Source organism: Copadichromis virginalis, linkage group LG8, assembly GCF_057382275.1.
Source record: "Copadichromis virginalis isolate Kocher_CV1m ecotype Utaka linkage group LG8, C_Virginalis_male_GT1.1, whole genome shotgun sequence".
NCBI lineage: Eukaryota > Metazoa > Chordata > Actinopteri > Cichliformes > Cichlidae > Copadichromis > Copadichromis virginalis.
Window position 1 is genome coordinate 20,439,363 of NC_140625.1, and position 25,321 is coordinate 20,464,683.

General features: G+C 38.9%; 1 protein-coding gene across 7 annotated transcripts in view; it reads right to left on the reverse strand.

The window, feature by feature from the left end:
• LOC146703282 (calcium-activated potassium channel subunit alpha-1a) overlaps window positions 1–25,321 on the reverse strand; it is a 113,316-nt gene that overhangs the window by 24,114 nt on the left and 63,881 nt on the right. For 4 of the 7 annotated variants that reach the window (XM_085466443.1, XM_085466441.1, XM_085466442.1 and 1 more), the window contains exons 6-19: window positions 19,801–19,876; window positions 18,900–18,975; window positions 18,602–18,772; window positions 16,790–16,881; window positions 9,199–9,309; window positions 8,987–9,092; window positions 8,795–8,877; window positions 6,475–6,544; window positions 6,152–6,307; window positions 5,845–5,954; window positions 5,358–5,426; window positions 4,827–4,913; window positions 3,448–3,524; window positions 1,031–1,204 (exon numbers count right to left, since the gene is read on the reverse strand). In XM_085466443.1, the coding sequence (XP_085322569.1) occupies window positions 1,031–1,204; window positions 3,448–3,524; window positions 4,827–4,913; window positions 5,358–5,426; window positions 5,845–5,954; window positions 6,152–6,307; window positions 6,475–6,544; window positions 8,795–8,877; window positions 8,987–9,092; window positions 9,199–9,309; window positions 16,790–16,881; window positions 18,602–18,772; window positions 18,900–18,975; window positions 19,801–19,876 (1,458 nt within the window). The remainder of the gene's footprint in view (window positions 1–1,030; window positions 1,205–3,447; window positions 3,525–4,826; window positions 4,914–5,357; window positions 5,427–5,844; window positions 5,955–6,151; window positions 6,308–6,474; window positions 6,545–8,794; window positions 8,878–8,986; window positions 9,093–9,198; window positions 9,310–16,789; window positions 16,882–18,601; window positions 18,773–18,899; window positions 18,976–19,800; window positions 19,877–25,321) is intronic. The other 3 variants (XM_085466446.1, XM_085466445.1, XM_085466444.1) reach the window with 1 other exon arrangement.

Consider the following 25,321-nt stretch of genomic DNA (forward strand, 5'->3'; position numbering starts at 1 on the left):
TTATGACAGTCTGCAATGTTTTCCAGCAAATTGTATCAATGCTCTGCAACCTCAGACACATTCTTCGTGCCTCCTGCGACACATCAGTACGATTTAACATACCCCCCTGGCTTAAAAAGGGAAATCACACTTGAATTAGGAATTCATATGCAGTTCAATTCTGTTAAAGTCCGCTTGTTAAACTCCAATATGATCCAGCACTCTTCTACCGTCTTTTATTCCTCTTATATTCCAACTCTACTGCTTTGTGTTCTCAATTTAATCACAAATCAGCAAAAACAACCAATAACTTTGTCTGCTTTGCAGATTTTTCCCCCAGTTCTTGTTCAAGCTGTTGATTATAAATTAATAAAACCCATATGTTAACCTCAATATGTACTGTAATAGTCATCATCACAATATCCCCTCAGGTGCTCTCAAGAGCATTATTTACTAAAAAAAGAAAAGAAAAATTAATCGTCGGAGACGTCTACATTTACAAATACCTCAAATCCTATCCTGTTCACCCATTTCTCCAGGGTACAGTGGTGAGATATTATTTGATATTATTTTTTTTAATGTTATGTTATGTCTCCAGTGACATCATTGTAAGATTTAGACAGTCCTATCAGAATAATTATTTGGGAAAATGCACAGTAACTGTGTATTGTGAGATTTTTTGCAGGGATGCACAGCTGTACATGGTTCATGGCTTTGACTTTTTTCTAATATATTTATGAGGTCACTGGAGGGAAACAAATACTGCTGTACGCAGCAAAAGGTTTGCATTAGTGACTGTCAATCTAATTTTAAACTACGTTTCAATTTGAATTCACGTTCTCTTGACAAAACACCAGCAAAACAATAGACCAGCATGCTTCACTGCAAAACGTAGCAACAGACAGAGAAGAGCACCAAAAATCAGAAAGCTAAAACACCAAAGCATCTGTGACGGTGACAACATGGGTGCTTAAATTTGAAAGCACACAGAAGTAAAGACACACGGTGCATGTTACAACACTGAAGAGCACATGTCATGGCGACAACTTACAGGCACGTAAAGTGGCTGAGCAATCATTAACAGAGACAGCAGAGAGTGGGATGTCCCGTTGAGGGGAGTCCATGTTACAACGCACATTAACCGGCATGCAAGAGCAGTCCCGCTCTGAGCGACCGCAATCAAAACAACATGCCAGTTTCATTTTCTTGTAGGCAGGCTTCTTGGCTACAGTCAAGGGTTCATATGGGAGGAGAGGAAGAGCAGGTTAATGTTGAGGGTCATTCTGAGGGAAGAGGGGATAGAGGAAGAACAGGGCATGGAGGACGGCTGCTGCTGGGATGTACAAGATTAACCTTTGTTGTGCCGCTTACACTAGTATTGGCATCCTGTAAACCGACACCCTTTCCCCTCACGTGAACATGACCACGTGACCTCAAATATGGTTTCTTTAACCTTTTCAGACTTTTTGGAGACTTTTACCCAACAAAATCCTAATAATGCTAACACAGATTTAGCTTGTTTGGGCTTAGTGTCACTTTACTATGTGATGAAATGTTTTTCTATGTTCACTAATTAACTTGCTAATGAGCCAAGCATGAACATCAAATGGCAAATTTGGTCTTACAAAGGCCAATCTTGGCCCAAGGATAACATAAGTGGAAGTTAAAGACACATAATGCATGTTTAATTGGAATAAATAAAACATTTATATATGCACAATTTGATGATTTATAGCTTTTTTTTTTTGCAGAAACCTTGGCTATGTGTCATGGATCTGGATTCTTCTCTTAGAGCCACTGAGTCATATGAAATATAAGGACAATAATATTTCATTTTACAGCTCTTAAATATTTACATTTGTTACTAATGCTTATTAAGAACAGGAGATGACAGAAATCTCCTAAACAAAAGACTAAAGGTGCTGGTATTTTACAAAAACAGTATCACTTCTACAAAAACCTGCAAGTGCCTTCAGAAAAGACAAAAAGAAAAAAAAAAACACTTGAAAGCGTTTATAGTGCATAAAAGCACACATAAGTTAGATGATCCATATTCCATGACAGATTTGCTATTTTTTCCTGAAATATTTCTCCTAAAAGATCTGCACACATCTCTGCGGATTATGTCACTTTAGTATGGATGCCAATTTTTTCCCATAATATAAAAAAGTGGTAGGGAGTAATAAGGATAAAGGTTTTCCAGTCTTCATCCCAGTCTGTTTCTCACTGTGGTCTTTGTGCAGGGGTCTTGTGCTTAATAAAGGGCAGCAGGGCCATCTGGTGGTGATGTGGTGAATTACTAACTCAAGTAGGCATGAATGCTGCAGTGTTTACGTGTGAGCAAAAAAAAAAAAAATCTACTTCTGCTCTGGAATTTTTTTTGCAAAATCTATACTGTTGCTAATTTCTTTTGAAAGCTATAAAATTCTATCAAAAGAACGAACAAAAAACAACGTGCACATGACAACAACAAGAGATCCAGGCAGCATCAACCATTGTACATGCAACATTTAGAGTACATTCAAACAGGTCACTTTAATCTGAGGTACACTAGCACGCTGTGTTTTTGAAGGGGAAACAAATCCACATTACTCACAATATATCACTATTAAGCAGATTTTTAAAGAAATGTGTGCCAAGTTCCCAAGCAGCAGGAAAAGAATACATCACATGTCAATGTTAGGTGTTAGCTTTAATACTAGAGACAAACTGTGGTTTATCCAAGCAGAAGAACATGTAGCACGCGATGTTTATAAGGTTTTAGAAACACGTGATCCGTCCAGGTACCTGTGGTGTTAACAGTCTCTCTGAATGCCTGTTAACATCACAAAGTTATCAACAGTGAACACAGCTACTATACAGAAAACAAACAAAATGCACATTTAGACTGAACTAAGAGGTCTACTATGTGTATTTATAAGAGCTGGGAATCACATGGAAAAGATAGCATGCTATAAACACTATGTAAGAGTGTGTCTGTTAGAAGAGACGTCAATCTGAAACACTCTGAAGGAATCAGTTCATCCAAATCCATCCAAAAAACATACATTTTGAAGGATATCTGAAACCTCAGCATGGAAAAACCAAAACTATTTGCATGATGAGAAAGTTGGAAAGCATTTTTTCATGTAATTTGGGGGAACTGACCCTTAAATGAGAGCAGGTATTCATCTCATACAGAGATCCAAACATGTAGTTCTACATGGGGAAACTGGAGTGCTTCAGTTTGTTTTGGCTGCAGAAAGAAATCTGATCTTTCTACATGCACAACTTACAAGGCTTCATTTCAAGGAATAATTAATGTAAGAAATAAGTGGTTGGGACAAATGGCTATGTATAGTAGGTCATGTAAATACGCTGTCACCCAGCTACTCGAATGCTAACTCATTATATTTCAGTTTCATCTGAGCAAAAAAATAATGGGATCAATCTAACTTAGATCTTGTGTTTGCATGCAATCACACTTACATTTCTTGCATCCACATTTCTTTATCCTTTTGGGATCAGTTATGTCATCGTGGCAGGCCTTACAATAAAACAGTGCCCTGCGGAAGAAAATCAAGAACAGCATGAGTGCTCAATAAATTGTTTACACATATTTTGTCTTTACTATGGCTGCACAACATCTGCAACAAGTCATTTTAATTTGTGTGCAATCAGTTTATTAACAAAAAATTAATGAAGCATCCAATGCATTTGTCAATGTTTAATGTGCCAAAAGTTGAGCAAAGAGTGTGCAGCTCTATGAGAAGTTCAGGACCAGTTTTAAATTAAGCTTTGATATTTCATAAGGGCGCTGCAGTTTGTCTCATTCTGTGCCCTCATAAATCTTCTGATCCCCTCTGGCAGGTAACATCACCATCCAACCTCGATCATATGTACCTTTAATCTGTCTTTGAATGTTATCTTTGTCCAAGCAATGAGCAGATACAAGCTAACAGCCAACATTCCTCTTTGGCCTCAGCAGTGCAACTCAAGGATCCCTGAACTGCTGATAAATCACTTCAGTCTGGTCAATTAAACATGCAAAATATGGCATTTTTTCTAAGAGCAAACACAAAAGCCAATATACACTTACTGGCCGATTTGTTAGGTGCACCTGTTCAATTTCTCCTTAATGCAAATATCTAATCAGCAACTGCATGCATTTAGGCCTGAAGACATGGTTGGCCCTGCTAAAGTTCAAACTGAGCATAAGAAATGGGAAAGAATGTGACTTTGAATCTTGGTGTTGGTCCCAGATGGATGGATTTACTGTCCTACTGGGATTTTCCCACAGTCTAGGGTTTACAGAGAATGGTCTAAAAAGCTGTATGGCAGTTCTCTGAGAGAAAATGCCTTGTTGATGTCCGATATCAGAGTGGCCAGACTCCTTCAAGCTGGAAGGTGACAGCAAAGGTGCATCTAGCAGCCATTAGAAGCTCAAACCATCTCAAACTGCTTTCTTGAACAAGACAATGAGTTCAATCTACTCAAGTTGCCTTACGATTTCATCATGGACGTGTGACCAAGAAATCTGCAACAACTGTGTGATGCTATCATGTCAACATGGGCCAAAATCTCTGAGGAATGTTTCCAGTCCCCTGTTGAGTCTATGCCATGAAGAATTCTGAAGGCAAAACAGGGTCTAACCTGGTACTAGAAAGGCGTTCCTAATAAAGTGAATGAGTATATTTGTAAGCTCTGGCAACATGGAGGTAATACTAACAAAACAAGCGTTTGCAATTTTCCTACATGTAATAGCTCAAGATACAGAAACCGTATGACATGCAGACCAACAAAGGCACTATTGCAGAAACAAGACTGGAATTTAATCAAACGATTGAATCTCAGGTCTCATTCATTACCTCTTTACTTCTTTGGCATCGCTGGCAATAAAGAAACCCAAGGTCCCCTCTTGCATTTTCACGTGGTTTCCAGGGTTTATCAGGGTGCTGTGAGGATTTGTAGACCAAAGATGTCAAAGCAGAAAGTTATATCACAGAATTTGCAAGGCTTTGCACTAATCACTGCGTCTGGGATTAGTTTTCACAACTCATTTGGCAGGATAGCCCCTGTTTATTTAATTAAGTTGATGAAAGCAGATAGCACTTCAAAGAGTATAAATGAGCATCAGCGTGTTAGAGAAACTACTAAAACAAAGCTTCTGCTGTGCTCAAAGAAACCAACTGCCACCTTCCCCACTAATTTGTCACGATGTTATCGGAGAGCCCTGTGATGTCTGTGAATAAACCCATTTAGACATCAATTTAGACACATTGTGTAAAGCACTTGTGTTTGCAGTCAAACAGGGAAGCTGATTCACAGTAGCTGAAAGCAAATACTGACACCTGCGTATTAAAGTTTTTGCATGCATGAATTTTAATGCCCCGACTTACCTGCTTTCCCCTTGATCAGACTTGTACTCTATAGCTATCAGCAGCAGCTTTAGCTTCACATAGCAGAGTCTGTAAGGGGGAATAACAATATAATTAGACCTGAGGCACACTAAGTACTTTTAGTTTGAAATCTTCTTAGCTTAGGGTGCCACTTTCTTTTTTTCTTTTTAGAGGATGAGAACCTGTTTATCCCTAAATTATTTACACTTAGATTTAGGTTTACACTTTCAAATATTTTAATATGGAATAAATATGGGATTTGACAGCCTATAAAGTATGGAGCCCTTATGTGAACGCCATGTGCTTCCTCTCTATAACTAATTTAACCTACCATCTCCAGAAGCCTGGTTAATAAATACTTACATAACAATTATCTTTGGATCTTTAAATTCTAATGACTGCAGTTTAAACATCTAAATTACTTGCATCCAGGAATGACAAAGTACCAAAAAAAGGGGGTAAAATAAAATGTTTTAGTTTTACGTACTCGCAAATTACTGGGAAGGACAGACCCACAAAGGCACTGGACAGGTACTCTGTGTACATTTCATTGGCTACTCCTTCAAGGTAATACTTCTGCCATGTATCCTCCTCAATCTACAACAAAATAAAGAAGGTTATACAAAAATATAAAAAGGTGCAAGTTTAAGATCATCACCACCCGCTCACCAGATGCTGCATACGGGCCTCATCTGGGATAACCATTATTATCTATTCAGACTTTGTTTCTTGGCCAACTTTATTTTTGAACTTAATCCAGTGAGCACAGATGGATCAGTGTTAGTTGCAGCTACCTTGATGAAGGACCTCATGGAGAAAAGGTTGGCCAGCATGGTCGAGAGGCCCTGAGCCAGGCAGCTCTGGGCGATGAATCCGAGCTTGAGTTCTGCAAGGCAAATGGCGTCATCTCCCTCCTTCCAGTTCCAGCTTGGGATGTTCAAAAGGTGGGCCTGAGGGGAAGAGGAAAAGGAAGTCAGGCTACAAGGTGCATGCTGTTAGAAACTAAGACAGACAAATGATTCAGTGATGAGATCTTTTCAACATATACTGAAACGTAACTAACTATAACGGAGTAACTAAGTGACTCCAGCAGGCTTTATAGTTGATTAATACAAACCTTATTGTGGTACTGCAACATTTGAGTGATTATCCTGATCTTTGGGTGGTAGTTCTTGATAGATATTACTCTGATAAAGGACAAAAAGAAAGCAATATAAGAATATCTGCAGCGCTTTCAAAAGTTACACAGATTTTTAAAAAAAAAATCTGATTCACTCTCTTTTTATAGAAATTAAGTATCGTAGTCGACTGTATGCTTTTAACAATTTTAAGTTTGCATTTTATTTTATAGTTTAATATTTTAAACTAAAGGCTCAAGAAAATAGAACAAGAGAGTTGCATAGTAACATATTCCTAGATCCAGCTACAAAATGCTGACTTTCTCTCTGTCTGGGAAGAACTGATGTCAATTTGACCATTACCAGTTCAGCCTGTTCTCCGAATTTACAAACCTACAACTTCTACCAAAAAATAAATAAATCAACCTGGAAAAAGTACCATTGTCAACAATTTCAAATTACTATTCAACCAAATGAGACGTACATACAGAATCTCTCACTGGATAATGGCAAGAGGGGTTTTTTTGAAGTCATAGGGAAGTTGACCTTTAAACCTTTGGATATAAAATGTCACTCTTAGACATTTGTGTGCAGTCATACTCTGCCCAAGCACACAAAAAAGTCCGTTTTTGGCTGGCAGCAAGTTATTTAACCACAGTTGTGAGTAGTTTCTCTTTTCCTAAACCGCATTATTAGCCTAACTAAATGTGGGTTAAGAACGGTCCAGTGCATTATCAAATATACCATCATCGTTAAGGAAGAAATGTGGTTGGAAAACAAAAGAAACCCAAAACTTTATCTACTTGAATTTGATAAGGGAAACAAACATCTGGTGAAATCAAATGGTAAGAAAACAACAGTAAATCTCACGAGTATGTTTAATAGTGAAAATAGCAAAGTGAAGAGAATTCTCTCAGAGACATTGGGACTAAACAGCTGAGTAGCCTTTAAAAAACAATCAGTGAGGATGATTGTTGGACGCTGGAGCAATGGAAAAAGGTCATTTACCATGTTCCAGGATGATCAGCCCATCAGAGAAAGAAGAGAGGTGGCAAAAGTTGTGTTGGGGTGATCCCAACATGCCTAGTGTCCTAGGGTTTTTTTGCCTTTTGAATTTGGAGCTTTTGCATTAATATTTGGATTCATATATTTATTGTGTTTCGAGTTCTTTTCATTGTTGTTTTCCTTTGAGTAGCACATAATATCTGGTTGTTTTCTTTATGACTAGATTCTCAGTTTAGTTTTATCTTTAATACCTTTTAATCTAGTTTCTGTTTCTCGTTATAGTTTATATTTAATTCCTTAAGTGTCATATCATCCCACTGTCACTGTGTCCTTTTGTTTCTTGCTGTTAAGTCTATGTTTTAGGTCTTCCTGTTTTCTTTCAGTAGAATTCTTTCAGTGAATTTTTGGATTCGTTTATTCTCTGTTCTGGATTTTTGATGGACTTTCCTTACTCCACTTAAATAAAAGTTATTTTTGTTATTTATTAAGAGCCACATCGAGTCCTGCATTTGGGTCCTTCTGCCAACACCTTCTGTATGCCTACCGTATACGCCTGTGGGGACAGTGTTATGATCTGGGGTTGCTTCACTTGGTTGCGTCTACATTCAGCAATGTTGCGTGCCCAAAACATGGTCCGGCACGAGACATCATTTTAATACACGGAGTGGTCACCATAGAGTTCAAGGAGAAGGGGACCTTTGACTGTTTGACCACAAAATACAAATCATTTCCTTTGAGTCCTAGTGGACATTTGTGACAAATGAATAAATTTCATGTCCAGGAGAACATATGGGAGAGATGCACAGACAGACAAGACAGCTCTACTATAATGATTATGTATTAATCACACAGTGTTTAGATTAGAATCAAGCTGTGATGATTTCTGCAGCACATTTTAAACGTCTTAACCCTTTTAGATGGAAAAGAAATGTCACATAATGACTCTCCGACTTTTTATAGCTGAGCAATTTAATCTTCAGTGGAAAACCTCCAATCCTCAGACTTCATTATCAAACAGAGCTATTAATAATACAATTTTATTAACCAAATTTTATCTGCCTTGCCCTAAAACAGACTGTTCCCATCACTTTTAAAATATGTTGTACTCTCATATATTATCCACTTGATAATCCCTTAAACCCATAAAAATAAGTGCAGTTTCCACATCCAAAACTACGACTCAATCCACTCCGAAAATGTCTTTTTCTCTCAGAATCCAGCTGAATGTGATTGTTCATAAAACAAATTGAATAAACAATGCAAGCAGGAAAACATAAATCATAAATTATAAACATAAATTTGGTTATGCAGTACCTCATGATGTTGGATGCATCCTCGGCATCGGGGTCAGCGCAGTATTTGTTGGCTAAGATCAAGCAGGCGTCAGCTGATTCAATCTAAAACAAAATTGCAAATTGCAAAGACAAAAATGAACAATCACATCAAGTATTCAGTCAGACGATAACCAACAGTATTACAGAGGAAGAAGTATTGACAGTCAGGTACCTTGACTCTGGCCAGGTCGTGTGGATTTAGGACAGATCCTTGGTAAAACTCTACCTGGGTGAAGTGGCGCTTGAACAAGGCTTCCAGCTCAAGATTAGGGGAAATACTGAGAGACAAAAAACAAACACTCTTAAATCAGAGAACTCTCTAATCTCCTAAAGTTTAGTTTTTTCCTCTTAAACAATGACATTTGCACAAAGTTTTGTACTTACTTATGGAGAAAAACAATTTCTACATTGACATCATCCCTGTCCTTGTGTAGGAAGTCTTTTAGAAAGTTGGATACACTTTCAAGTGTTATGTGACCACAAACCACGATGTGCCTAGAGAAAGGAAGTGCAGAACCATGAGGAAACTCAGAACAAAAGCACACATCTTTCATCTTTTCCATCTTCATCTTTGAGCTGAAATCAAAAGGTAAATGTGAGACGAGGGGCCTGTAACGGACATTTAGGTCAGTGATTTAGAATCTGTGATAAAAACTACGATAGAGGAGGGATGAAATCCAGAGAGCTCTCTGGATTTCAGTATCAGATTATAAAGGATCAGTTTACTTAGAAATGAGCGCACAGTCTATGTCGATCCCTACATATCATAAACCCTTTATATAAAGAACCCAGTTCAGATTTTTTTTCCATCTGTGCTTAAAATATCTTTATTAATTAAATTATTCTGTGTAAATTATTTTGTCTTTTGCACCGATTTGCAATAACAGTCACAGCTGGAAATACTGCAGTGGTTCTTAAAGTACAAAATACGCATCAGTATCACTTATTTTCTAATAATCTAGAGTAACAATAAGTAACTCAAAGAAAAACACATACTTTCCCGTAAGAAACAAAAAAAGCAATGATGCCGACAATTTTACCGAGCTTTTAAAATCACCACAATAATAAGAAAAATATTTTTAAAAAATTTTAATAAATGCAAAATAAGCATGATGTGATACTTTTTCTTCTCAATTTATAAACTGCGATTTTAAATTAAAAATGAAAAAAGCACAAGAAGCATATACTTGGTTTAAGAAAACTTCCCAAACCAAGTCTGGTTTCTTTCAAATCGTACCAAAAGCATGCTACCAGAAACCACGACTTTAAACTCTGAGGCATCTAGCAGAATCTCCCTGTCTTTAGGCTAGATCTTATGGCTAAAAAGGTGTTGAAGGAGTAGTTTGGCATTTTGGAGAATACGCTTATTTACTTTCATATCAAAAGAAATATGCCATCATACAATTTGCTTGCCTTCTCCTTAGCTGGGGAAACCAGCAGCCCTGGCTCTAGTTTGAGTTGAAGAAATCAGCACCTCTCAAACTGCTTAAAAAAATGTATTAATTAATTAAACAAATTCACACTGGCTGTAGTTTTTTGTTCGTTTGTTTTTTTCAGAAGGCATTGTGTACTTGCGTGTATTTTTGAGCTGCAATAACATCATTTGTTTTTAATTCTGGTAATTGACGCCTTGATTTTGTGTTCTTTAATTCAATACGTAGTATTATTAGTTAGTGGTACACAATAGCATTCTCTGTTTTAATAAAAAATAACAAAAAACAAGCTCAAATGTAGAATTTTGTGGGCAAGGACAAGAGCTCAGGGTTTTCAATAAAGCACGGGGTACTTGGCTCCGTTCAAATCCGACCTCTCTTAATTAGGAGGAGAACAGAAACACAGCGGTGAGCCTCGGGGTGCCCGAAACTTTCTCCTTTGGAAACAGGAACTGCACTGATTTATACTGCTGTCAGATGGACTGATGGACTGCACCACGCCCTCCATGTATCACTTGCTGGAAAGCACATCGGCTCCATCTCCACTGCACTCAGACAGTAACGCATTTTCCGAGTTGCTCTCACTTGTCTTCATTCTTTTCATATTTGTTGGTATTATAAGCAATAGCGCAACAATAAAAACTGCTGCAGAAGTGCAGGCTATGAATTCAGAAGTATAACTTGGTTTTCTGGCTATGTAAGAACATTTACATTTATTGTTATTAAGTATAAATTTATCCTTTTTCATGTATTTTATTTTTTTAGTTTGTTTATGAAAACTATTTTGTTTACTTTATTCTTGAGGCAGTCCTTCTGAAGTAACCATCAGGAAATGTGTTTTGTTTTTGGCATTTCCTCTCTGTAGCACAAACAGGTGCTACAGCTTAAGAAACGTGGTGCAGCTGCATCAATTCAAACTTAGTGCTGGAAGGCTTTATAACCCACTGCCATGTAAGGCTAGCTGTTTTGGAACTTCACTTAATGTGGTGGACCCTCCACACCACTGTGCAATAAGACTGAAAGTGTGTATGGCCTTTATATTGGATGAGGATTTCCTCATCCACACAGGGCCAAAGTGGAAAAAGGAATGAGCTGCCCTACTGCTTACTCAAGGCCAGATCATATTAGCAAAACTGGAGTGCCACACAGTGGGTGCCTCATGCACACCACAAACTACTTGACCTCTCACAGAATAGGCCCAGATACTTCTTGCAACCTGGGTAGCTTCATATTTAAGACAAAAAACAAAAGCACTGTATGTTTTTATTTATTTAAAGGAGACTTATAAAGCTTTTCCTAGTTATTTGTCATATTGTTGCAAAGTTGGATGCTGATGATAAAGGTGGGCAAAGTTTCAAAGGTCAGCATGTGTAATATGTGACACAAAAGCTCAGTTTTTCAGACTATTACAAATATTTCACACAGTGTTTTTTTTTTTACTTTTCATTCTGCATGAAGTTATTGAGAGATCTTTAATATGGTCATCTTGGGCACAAAGCTCTAGCTGTGAACATAGAGCTAAAACAGTCTACTTTAGCTAACAAATCAACTGCGGAGCTGCACCAATGACCAATGCCACATAAATGAGAATTTGAACTATGAATCATGCAAAAAGTCCAATAATAAAAAACATGGGACAAGAAATGAATGTAAGAGTTCCCTTTTAACTTGAGGCAAGAAAGCTAATAAGAATATTCCCCAAACTGCCAAAGCATATCTTTTAAACTTCGCCTTCAGGGTGTAGGTCAGACTGAAGATTAAGGCCAAGACTGTTGAAATAGCAAAGCATGGAAACATCACAAGTGGAGCAGGGCAATCAAAGTGTTTCCAGGCATACAAAAACTGATCTTAGCAAAAATCACTATGAAGCATGAAGCAATGGTACACGACAAAATGTATGACTTTAGCATTTTCTTCAGTGCTGAAAATGCAGGTGAGCTAAAGTATATGATTTTCTCAGAATTACTCATTGATGCCTAAATGGCTGTCCTTCAACCGAATTATATTATTACTGTATGTTATTATATAATGATAGAACTTTTAAAAATCATAATTATTTCTCACTGTGTGTCCTTGACATCCATATTGGTCTTTCTGTATTATGTTAAGTTAGCTCCAATGTAATTTGTTTTTCTCGTTTTATCTTATTAAGACTGTTTGTCTGACATGAATTGGAGTTTGAGTGATGAAGGAGAGGATGGGTGAACAAAATGTAAAAAAAAAAGAGAATAATGGAAACACTTGATTAACAAACACACATTTGGCGCACACACACTAACAGTAAGCAGCCTAATTACATCAAAAATAACCAGGATTTTCTCACAGTAAAATGATCAATCATGACAAAACTGTGAAATCTGGAAAGAAGGAAATTGTTCCCACTGTTTTGTTCAGAAATAAAAACATTTTAATGTTCCTTTTAACTGGGTTGCAACCATATTAGTTAGTCTGTTCCCTAGCAACCTCTAATGTAAGTAACTATTTGTATTGGGGAGGAGAGTCTGTGCATAACAATACCAGTAAAACCTTTAGTCATATCAATCTAGTTAAGCAACATTACTCAAAGTAAAGCATAACTTAGAAAATAGATGAAAATAGTGATTTCCATCCATCCATCTTCATCCGCTTTATCCGAGGCCGGGTCGCGGGGGCAGCAGCCTAAGCAAAGAGGCCCAGACCTCCCTCTCCCCAGCCACCTCCTCCAGCTTATCCGGGGGAATACCAAGGCGTTCCCAGGCCAGCCGAGAGATATAATCTCTCCAGCGTGTCCTGGGTCTGCCCCGGGGCCTCCTCCCAGTGGGACATGCCTGGAACACCTCACCCAGGAGGCGCCCAGGGGGCATCCTTGTCAGATGCCCGAACCACCTCAGCTGGCTCCTTTCGATGTGGAGCAGCAGCAGCTCTACTCTGAGTCCCTCCCGGATGGCCGAACTTCTCACCCTATCTCTAAGGGAGAGGCCAGCCACCCTTCGGAGGAAGCTCATTTCTGCCGCTTGTATCCGCGATCTCGTTCTTTCGGTCACTACCCACAGCTCGTGGCCATAGGTGAGGGTAGGGACGTAGATCGACCGGTAAATTGAGAGCTTCGCTTTTACACTCAGCTCCCTCTTCACCACGACGGACCGGTGCAGCGTCCGCATTACTGCAGCTGCAGCCCCAATCCGTCTGTCGATCTCCGGCTCCCTTCTCCCATCACTCGCGAACAAGACCCCGAGATACTTGAACTCCTCCACTTGGGGCAGGAACTCATCCCCGACCCGGAGTGGGCACTCCACCCTTTTCCGGCTGAGAACCATGGCCTCAGATTTGGAGGTGCTGATCCTCATTCCCGCTGCTTCACACTCGGCTGTGAACCGTTCCAGTGCGAGCTGGAGGCCCTCACCTGATGAAGCCAACAGAACCACATCATCTGCAAAAATCAGAGATGAGATTCTGAGGCCACCAAAGCGAAAGCCCTCCGCCACTTGGCTGCGCCTAGAAATCCTGTCCATAAAAATTATGAACAGAACCGGAGACAAAGGGCAGCCCTGGCAGAGCCCATCACCCACCGGGAACGAGTCCGACTTATTGCCGGCAATGCGAACCAAGCTCTTGCAACGGTTATATAGGGATCGAATGGCCCATAGCAATGGGCCAGACACCCCATATTCCCGCAACACCTCGCACAGGACACCCCGAGGGACACGGTCGAATGCCTTCTCCAAGTCCACAAAACACATGTAGACTGGTTGGGCAAACTCCCATGCACCCTCAAGTATCCTGGAGAGGATAAAGAGCTGGTCCAGTGTTCCGCGACCAGGACGAAAACCGCATTGTTCCTCCTGTATCCGAGGTTCGACTAACGGACGAACTCTCCTTTCCAGCACCTTGGCATAGACTTTCCCAGGGAGGCTGAGGCTGATTTATTAATCACTATTTAACCTAGCTATGGAAAACATGAACTTCTGATTGGCTACAGCCGTCCAGATCACTGTTTGAGGTATCAAAAACTGGTAGTAACCATTTTCATTACAGTCTTTCACTTCTTAACATAAAAAATAATATTTAAAATTAATTCTTTCCTCTTTTACATAAACTAAAAGTTAAAAAGCAAAAATTAAGTTAATGTCAATTCAATTCAATTTTATTTATATAGCGCCAAATCACAACAACAGTCGCCTCAAGGCGCTTTATATTGTAAGGTAGACCCTACAATAATACATGCAGAGGAAAAAAAACAACACATATGACCCCCTATGAGCAAGCACTTTGGCGACAGTGGGAAGGAAAAACTCCCTTTTAACAGGAAGAAACCTCCGGCAGAACCAGGCTCAGGAAGGGGCGGGGCCATCTGAATGTTTTTATGCATTTAAGAATTTTTCTATGTAAAATGTTGATGCTTGAGTTTAGATGTTCTACAAGACAGACAAGAATTAGGGGATAAACTTTACACATAACGGAGTCTTAACCCATCACACTATTGCATTTTACTTTAAATACATAAGTATGTATTAAAACTTTGAATAAACATATTATTTGAATATTATTAAAATGGCTCAACTGACTATAGTTGTGGGGTAACCAGAACTTTATGATGAGTTTGACATAGATACTGCTACTTATTAACATTACATTATTACTTTTTTTTCCTTTTTTTTGAAGTTATATTGCTGCTGTACTGTATTGAACCACGATGACGCAATTTACACTTCAATCCATAAAAGGGATCGCTAAGCTACGTGACCTTTTGAGTCATTGGTATGGAGTCTGCACAGCCTCTCCCCATTTTTGTTACAATGAAACAATTCCCAACAGGATAATCACAGTTTATAACACAGTGAGAGAATCCTACAAATGCCACTATTAAGCATGACAACAGTACATCGATATGATTACACTGAAAAATATCTGCCTTTTCAAGATATTTGTGGCTGTTATTTGAGTTCCTAAAGTCATATTTTCTAAAAAAAAAAAAAATTTGGAAAATCTTTACCAAATCATTATTATTATAAAGTCCTTTTATTATACAGTCAAGGCAAAAAGAAAGTACACCCTCTGTCAATTCTAAAGAATTACATATCAGGGCATAACAAAAATAATATTTAGCCCTTAACATGTTTTAAAGTTAGGCCAATACAACCTGGGATGACACAGTGACATATAACACCATGCCATTATGTATTTATACCCTTACATTTGACTCTAGATAACTTTGGTATACAGGAGTTCATAGCTGACTCAAAGGCTGCAATGTGTCCAGGTTCATGCCTAAAATCATCACTCCTCCACCACCTTTGCTGGACAGTTGGAGCGAGTTGTGGTGCTGTGCATTGTGGCCACTTTGGTCCTCTCTGTCCAAACGATAGAAGACTTGCAGTTTGTTCAGATGCAACTTTGCAAACCCAAGCCTTGCGTCCACAATCTTTTTAGAGAGAAGGGAAGCCATGCAAGTCTTTTTCTAATAGTACTATCACACACTTTAACATTCGCCATGATAACTAAGGCCTGTAGAGTCTGAGAAGTAGCTCTTCTGTTTGTTTTTTGTATTTTGAGCATCGCACAGTGTGACTTGGGGGTGAATTTGCTGGGATGTTCCCTCCTTCATAGATTGGCAGCTGTCTTGGATGTTTCCCCTTCATCCTCACTGCAGAATAATGGACTTCAAATTGTTAGCAGGTGCTTTATAACCCTCCCCAGACTGTTGGGCACCAACAACTCCTCTCTCTCTCATTGCTGATCTCTTGGCGTTGTGTTTACCCACGCCTGAACGGGCCAGACCAGCAAACTGCCAAAACTTCTGCCTCACACTTTTGACCGTTAATGAAGTTCTTGTGATCATCAGCAACCTTGTAATTCCAATGGAAGCTGTAGAAGTGTACCGAGTTTTTCACACACTGCTTCTGCAACTTGGTATGGTGTAATACATTTACTTAGTTTCAGGACCTTTTTTTATCGCCTGTATTTAAAAACTTAGAACTGACAAAGGGCATTCTTTTTACAATAACTGTAAATACTTACTGAAAACAGGTCACTTATTTTATGAAAATGACTTTTAGGACTCCGTAACAGACAATCACTTGCTTAAATGGAGATTTTTTTTTCCAGCGTAAAACCAGACATTCATTTATTCAAAATAAAAAAAAAACTCCAGCAATGACAGCTTGTACACATCTAAAAGCAGCAGAAATAAATACACATTTATCATGGCCAAGTTCTTCAGTCACAGTGTGACTTTAATGCTCATTGAGATCATTACAATTCAAATCATAATCATGTCACCTCTTTATGAGAGGGCCACTTGAGTCACACAAAACCACACCATTACAAATCTGCTGTTTTGTCTATCTGTCTGTTTGTTTTCTATTTTATTTATTTGTTTGACTTACTTTCTGCCTCTGGTCGAGTTATAACTCCCTCCATATTTCTTCCGATTAAGGATGAGAGCAGCAATTTCTGGCACGTAGCGAGCAAACATGGCCTACATGCATGGAAAAGAAAAAGAAAAGGGCATGCAGAGAAGGTTCTACTGCGGCGGAGGCAGTAGAGCCTCCTTGAATACTTACTTTCTCCCATTAACCGCACTATAGGAACCACCATATTTCTTGCGGTTTCCTATTAACTCTATGATTTCAGGGACGTAGCTTGCAAACATGGCCTAAGGAGAAGATAGGAGACAGAAGAAGAGACTAAAAAAAAAGACAAGCAAAGAAGAGCAGGTCCTCTATTTTAACTTTAGAGAAATCTGTGAAGTCTGAAAGAGGAGCGCTACTCTACGCGCTGGAGTAGGTTTTTTTATGTGTTAACAGGAAAACGGTGAAAGAGAAAAAGAAACGTGTAATTATTCAAATTGACTGAAGAAAATCATGTGAATGTAAGCTGAAGTTATGTCACAGTTACATTCACAATAGAGAAAAAGTATGACAATGGAATCCAGTTTAAAGGCTAATATTTTCAAATACTGAAAGAATAAAGGAGAAAAATGAAAGCAGATGAGCGACATGTTGAAGAAAAAGAAAAATTAGAAAAATTAAGAAAAAACCTTATGTGCCATGTTTCGCCCAACAAACACACGACGGTTGATTTCAGTAGCACAGCTCAATGGATGGCAAACAACTTATGGCTGCACGCCACTGCCCAACCACCTGAATATTCCTGCGTGGAGGAGGCAGACGTGCCAGCTTACAACAGATCCAAGAAATTAGCCTAAGTATAAAATTTGTTTTTCTTTTTACAGTGTTTTTAAGAAAACACCTCAGCCTTTCCCCTTCAAGCTTAGAAAAATCTATCAGCATAAAATATATTTTGTATTTTGTTGTTCTGACCCTTCAAATTAATTACAAATCAATTCATCATTTATACCTCTGCTTTTCATTGCCCTACAATAATAGAGAAATAAAGCTGCACAGTGCCCTCCAGTGGGCAAACTACACAATGTCGATTAAGACTTCTGGCTCTAATTTAACTAACAGTATAGATAACCACTCTCATTCTTAATGACGTGTAGCACAAAACAAAATGCAATCGAAGGGAAAAGTGGGCCTGATTACACCCTTTGAAGGTCTGCAATTGGCTTGATGTCTGTTTCACACTGGTGATTTTACAGGCCACTGTGCAGGTGAATGAAAACTGAAATTTTTTTTTTTTTTAAATCTTCACCAGAGAAGCTATATAGTCACATGAGCCCCCTAGCATGCCTTTTAAGTTTAACGGTAGATTATTATTAACCTTTATTATGTTTTTTTGCATAGTATTGAGCAAAACGAAAACATTTCAGATTTAGATGACTGAAAAGTCGCTTTAATATACCTCAATCTTACCTCAGTTAAATCCAGGTATTTGATCATATCAAAGTACTGTATGTCCACGCTGAATAATACTTTATAATCCGGTTAACTGTGCCCTCTAAATCGTCATTGCCTATTTTCTTTATCAGGTAATTCGGGTCTGTGTTAAATCCCCGACGGGATATTTTCTGCCAGACTATTCTGAAAGAGGACAGCAATGTTGCTACATCCATATAAAGCTGGGCTGTCATGAATCAACTCTATCTCACTGTGTTTGTTGGAAAGAGGGAGGGAAGGCAGGAGGGTGGAGCCACCTGAAACCGTAGTACCTTTACAGTTAATAACAGATGCAAAAATTCTCAAATATTCTACATGTCATTTAAATCAAAACTTCAGCATTATACCAAAATCAATGCTGCAACACTGTGGACAACTCATACAGTACATGACATGCAACATACTGTGGTGAAGTGGTGAGCCACAAATACACTTCAATGTGAACAACGGGTGAAGCGGGCGTCTCGACTTAAGTCCCAGCATTTATGTGATGGAGGATTTTAAGCGGGAATAAGTAATGAGAGGGATTTTTACCAAACCACCAAGGATGAAGAAGACCATAAACAGGCGGCCCAGGGTGGTTTTTGCATACACGTCTCCATAGCCAACAGTGGACATTGTAACCATGAGTAAGTAGACACATTCCCAGTAGGAAAGTGCCTGGGAATTTTGGAAGTTTTCCCAAGGATCCCCTGAGTTTTCCACCTGGAACAAAGGTCAGAATTTACACAACGACCACGGAAACACACAGGTCTTTGATGAAGCAGTAAATAATTACTGATAATAGGCATCCAGTTGCTACACAGCACCACCACATTTTCACCTAACTTACCAAATGAATGAACCCTGCTGCAGTTAGCCATGTGCTTATGAAGATTGAACACAGGTTCACCAGCTTAATCGAGTTGCTATGTTAGAAAGAGCCAGACAACAGAAGATGAAGTATTAACTGTAGCTGTTACACCGGGATAAGAAGCCAAACTGGAAGCCCTAGCTCACACAAAAATTCAGTCTATGCTTTAAAACACATTATAAGTCTGAGAGTGAAATCAGAATTAAGGTTCAACCTGAACTATTAGAATATGCAACATGGGAGATTTAAGCTCTTAAAACTGTAGCTCCTACTTGAATTTATAGCTTGTACTTTTTCTTGTGTTGTGGTTAGCCATGCTATTCTTGTTACATATGGCTTTGCAAAAAAAAAAAAAAAAAAAAATCCAAGCAGGCTCCAGGATATTTTCATCATATACAGCTGAAAGTTAAGCCTAATGTCAGTGTAAACAAATGCATTATAAAAGAGTCTGTTATCTTTAATGCGTACTATAATCAGGATTTATTAAGTATTGCAGTGTATATGTTATTGCAGTGCTGTCCCTGTTTGACTTCTATCCACTTCTTTGTCTGTTCTGTCAAGTGAGAGGATTATTCTAAAGCATGTCGATATACTCAAAGCTCTTTCTGACGTGACATCTGTGCAAAACTCTTTAATTCTAAGCAGAAGGGGCACAGCAGCAATCTCTTTTGTTCACGACTGCATGATATGGTACGGTGATATAGTTCAGTGTGCACAACACACAAATAAACTTGATGTCAGCGTTTGCCAAATGAAACCTTGTGTTTATTTTGCTGTCAAAATAAAACTACATTCTTTCTTCGCGTGAAGCAAAAGGCAGATGAAAAACAAACTGTCAGCTGTATGAACAAAAAAGAAGAAAAAGCATCAATAAACTTACCTTGTCTTTAGTATATTCAAAAACTGTAAAATTTCTGAGAACTGTATCAATCTTAAGGCCCTTAAAAACCTCAAACCTGTGAGAAAATAAACATAAAACACTGATTAGCAACAAGTCAGGCATCGTGAATGATACCTGATCGTCATTTAACAACCATACCTTTCATACTTTCATCCATGTTTACAAGCTTCATTGGATTCATATTGACAAAAAGTAAAGTCCAACAGATCGACAGGTACTAAGCACTTACGATATTAAAAGAAAATATTTGAAATATTTGTGGGGAAATAAAGCATAATAAAAAAACACAAAACAAGCTCGGCATCCCAGATCTTCATCAACTCATAACACTGTGTTTTAATCTCAAGAGCCCCGCTCTGCACCGGCATCTACCTGATACGTGCGTCATTCCCAGTGGATAAAACTGAACGTGGACGAGATGAAAACCTGGATTAGAGTAAAGACAGGTGGATGCTGCCACGCCAAATTGAATGAGTAAACAGATGTGACGTCAAATCCTAAATTTGAGGGTATTTATTTGTTGGGAGAAAAAAATGGAGCCGGTGCACGCTGCCAACAGTCCAAGGACAGCAGAACACCAACAAACGCCAGCCTGAGCTCCTGCTCATAATCACCACTTGGCTGTATTCACATTCAGGTTAAATGGCGACCGTGTCATCGCGTGTTTAATGCCGTTACTGTCGATAAGCTCAGATGATCTGCCACAAAATCACATCTGATAAAGTCAAATATTTGCGCTACGCTTCATCGCCGCACTGCAGCAAACAGCCTGCTAAAGGGCGCCTCATATCTGAGCTTGAAATCTAAATGATTCATAGAACTCACTCATTTTGAGAAAGAAAAGCTGCACTATTCACAGTGTTTGAGCTGCATAAAAAATTAAACGCCACCTCAGCCAAGAGAGAGCAATCAAGTTAAATCCGTATCCCTCTGCATTAATTGGGATGATAAATTCTCCTGCTGGAGTGGATTTGTGTGAATGCCAAGTGACACAAATCAAAGACATTACAGGCAATCATTCAGTTAGAGAAAATAAAAATAAATCATCTTTTTTTTTTCTTTTTTATAACAACTAACTGTGTTATGCCGTGCCAAGCGAGTGTTTGCCAGATGCAGAGCATAGCACAGAGCAAATTTTGAACATGCTCCAGCTGACCCACAGCATCCAACACAGGGCTTTAGAAAGAGATTCCCCTCCGCTCTCACGTCCTGAGGATCTTACCCCAGTAGGAGATTACATGGAAGCATGCACCGAAGCTGTAGCAAATGCTGTCCTGGTCCTCTTTATCAATCACCTGGCCGTGGCCCATCCTCACCCTGTAGCCATTCTGGAAGAGCTCCCCGGTGGATTTTTTCCGTCTTCTTGTACTAGAAACCTTCTGGGAGTGTGTGCCTCCATCAGGCCCCCTGTACACTAACATCTTAGTAGGAATCATGTCTAGAAATTGGGTGAAAGTCTTCAGCTTTAGTCCGAAATCTACTTCACATCCACGTCTTCACTGTTCTTCGTCTGCCTTACCAAATATTTCACATGAAAATTTTTTTTTAAATCTCCTCCAGAATATAAACAAATTAAAAAATCCACAAAAACAGTCAGGTGCTTTCATGTTTCATATTTGCACCCGACGGGCTGGCGTCAAAAACAGGTCTTTTTTTCGAAGAAGTATTTTGATCTGATTTACCTCGGACCTTCACAGTATCCTCGTGGCGAGCTTAAAGCAAACCCTTTTCCCATCAGGATATTAGAGTGTAAGCTCCTTTAGGAATCATCCAGGGAAAGGAAGAGGCCAGACAGCAAGTCTGTCCATCAGCTGGCTTCACAATGTAGCCTACATCTCATCCCAATAACACGGCAACTGCTGCTGACAAACCAAATTTCATTCTCTAATCTTGGAAAGGCACAGAATGTATTGTAGTCTCACATTTAGAGCAGGAAACAAGATGTCATGTGAACAGTAAAGCTGTGTAGGGAAAAATGAAAAGCTTTGGCAATCACTGTTGTGTTTTACTATGGATTTAGTGCTTCAACAATAATCCCTAAATTAATCGTAGCTGATGTAATAGCTGTTATTGTAGTTATACAAAAAAAAAAAAAAAAATCACCGTACAGAAAAAATACATGAACTGAAGTTCATTCATTCATCCTTTTAGTGCATTTCAGAAGACTGGGCAGTTCAATTAAAGGACTCGTTTTAATATTCAAGTGATATTAAGAGTAATCTGAAGAGAACTAACTGAGAAAAGAGTGAAATTTTAAAAAGAGGGTTTTTTTCAGGTCCTGTAATTATCTGAAATGTATCTGGGCTCTTCAACCTCTTTATTTATTTAACACATATCACAAATATTTAAATTCGGTTACACTGGTGCACATCGGTGCAGTTAGAAAGGTACATAAAAGAATAACAGCTGTAAAAAATAATCTGGGCTCATTTTACTACTTCAGGACTTCATTGTTCTTACTAATTCATGACTCAGATATCAGTCCACGAAGTGTTGCAAAGAGACGTGAGTGAAGGCGCCAAAAGCCAAAAACACTTGGAACCACAGATCAGTAAACTAAACATGCAAAATATGACATTTTTCTATGAGCAAAGATGCATGTCAACTTACACTCACCAGCCACTTTTTTAGGTACACCTGTTCAACTGCTTGTCAATGCAAATATATGATTAGCCAATCACATGGCAGAGTGCTTCAAAGTAATAAAAAGACCAAGATATGCAGAAAAGCATCTGTGGACAAACTCTGAAGCAGATGGGCTCCCACAGGAGAAGACCACACCAGATTCCACTCCTCGGCTAAGTTGTTTTTGTGGGGAATATTATCTTCACATACTGTGGGCCCCTTAGTAGCAACTGAGTATTATTTAAATGCCATGGCCCACCTGAGTATTGATGGTGATGATATTCATTACTTTATGACCATAGTGTAACCGTATCCTCATGGCTGCTTCCAGCAGGATAACATGCCATGTCACAAAGCTCAAATCATCTCAAACAACAACAGAGCACCTTTGTTATGTGGTGGTATAGGAGATTGTGGATGTGCAGTTGACAAATCTGCAGCAATTCCATGATGCTGTCATGTCACTATGGAACAAAATCTCTAAAGCATTTTTCCAACAGCTTGTTCAACCTATGCCACAAAGAATTAAGGGAGTTCTAAAGCAAAACAGGACCGAACCCAGTGCTAGTAAGGTGTACCTAATAAACTGTCCAGTGACTGCATACGAAGCATAAAAACCCAGAACCAAAAACTATTATCTTTTCAGCTGCTGCAGTTTGTTTCTGCGTGAAATATCTGAAGGCATATTCTCCGTAACATCCAAAATGTGTGTCATGCTCGCACCCCGAAGCCTGTCATGCATCAATGAGCTTGTTAATGTGCGATAATATTGGTGCAAACTGGATGTATTTGTGTCAAAGCGTTCAGACAGCAGGACCGGCAGATTGGCAGTTCAGCTAAGCACTCAGTGAAATTTGGACTTTCGAATGGAAGAGGCAATTCGACAGCAGCTGAGCCGGATGCGACCTCATCACTTGTTTGACCTCAGTTTAGCCACACACTAAATCCTCCATGACCAACTGCACCGACCATACTAAAAGAGATTAAGATGCTTTCCATTGAAAAAGAAAGAAAGAAAAGAAACAACAATACATTTTTATGCTTGGAGTTAAGAGCGATCAGCAGAAATCATTTTTTTAATCAGTAAAATTAAATAGACCTCTCTATTCTATAAGTGTCCCAGTGAGCCAGCATGGGCAGGATGACACCCTCAAAACTAAAGCAGGTAAATGGAATAATTTAGTATGAATTACCAACAATTTTATTATTTACAGCTCTGCTTTTAATTCGCAAACCATGCCCGAATGTTTTTTTTCTAAACCCTCGACAGTAGCCTACGAGTACAATATTAAAAACTAATATCCAGCATACAGGCTGCGCATGTGTAATTTCATTCTCTAGACAGCCTTCTATCTCCTGCCCATGCACCTGATGTGTGACAGGAAGCTCTCTGTTTTGGCTTGTATGAAATACAGTGAAATGAGTCACGCGGGGCTGAGCGAACAACAAAAGCAACAACACCTACACAAACAGTAACAGCGGAACAACGGGGTGCTAACCGTAATAACCGAATCTCAGTGCTGCTCACGCTGTTTGACAATTTAGAAAATGCAGCCTTAACCGAACAAACCTATGTACATAGGCAGATTCTCAGAAGGCTACTGTTGGCTATATGAGTACTGACAAGAGAAATGTTGTCATATAATGTAAACTATTAGAGGTGTATCAAAATATATGTTGATATTATGACCATGATTTGAGTCGTTTGCTAATCTGAGCTTCTTAGACATAAAGATATTAGAAGCGATCGACTAATAATAAAACAAACTGTGTGTCCGAACCACAATATCGCTCTAACATTATGTGGATAATAGTGATTTAATCACTGTGACATGGCTGTTGTGTTTCTTGACGACAAGCAGACATATTTGTTGTGTTAGTAAGCCTTAGACTGCTATGATAGATGGAAAACCAACGCTGAAACTGAACAGAAGTGTTCCTACGGTGTCATTCTGCTCTGCTACGTGGATGAATGACTTTTACATCATCTCTAAAGAAATATTCTTCTCTTTTGATGCACTGTCCATAAATGCTAACTCAGTGCCAAAAGCAAAGCAACAACCAGTCTGCACACATTGTGAAATTTTGCAGATTAAATAATCCAACAAAAACACAGAAATTGGACCAGACATCAAGTACAAGTACAAATACCATTAAGGAGTTGATGAATAACACAATAACTATATGTAAATGTATATAACACTATAGACAGTCTACAACATGTATAAACAAAATAACAATCTGATATCCAAAAGACAGCCGATCAGCTAAAATGCAAGCTATACTCCCATGTGTCCACCAGATGGCAGCAGCAACCAGCATCAATACATTCTACTGTTTCCTGTTTTGACACCGCAAGTCACAATAAATCTGCTCAGTGAAAATGCACAGGCACATTATTGAAGTGTAGTAATCAGGCTGTTCTACTGACTTAAGAGGGCAGGAGTGTTTCTTGCTGAAAGCATAGCTGCTGTTGGTTATATGGAAGGTTTGTTCTTCAACCCCTCAACTTAATCCCCTAATTTCTCACAGACCTCTCCGAGTGATGAGCTTCAGACATTTAGAAGATTGACTTGTATTCTTGCGCTCAAGCCCCCAACAAAGCCTGTTACCTTTTTCTATCCTTTCGTGTACTTTTCAGCCACACCGTGATTTCATTTGAGTGTTATTAACGGTGCCGTAGAGAGCTCTGCTGGAGAGGTGAAGGGTATGTGAATGACAACTGCAGTATAAAGCCTGCTAAGCACAAGACCGGGCCAAAGACATGGACTCAAGTGGCACACCTTTTCAGTCATACAACATTTGATCCTACGTTAAAGCAAGCCAGCATGAGTTCAGTGAACAAAGATAACAAAGCGTTTGAGTCATTATTGCT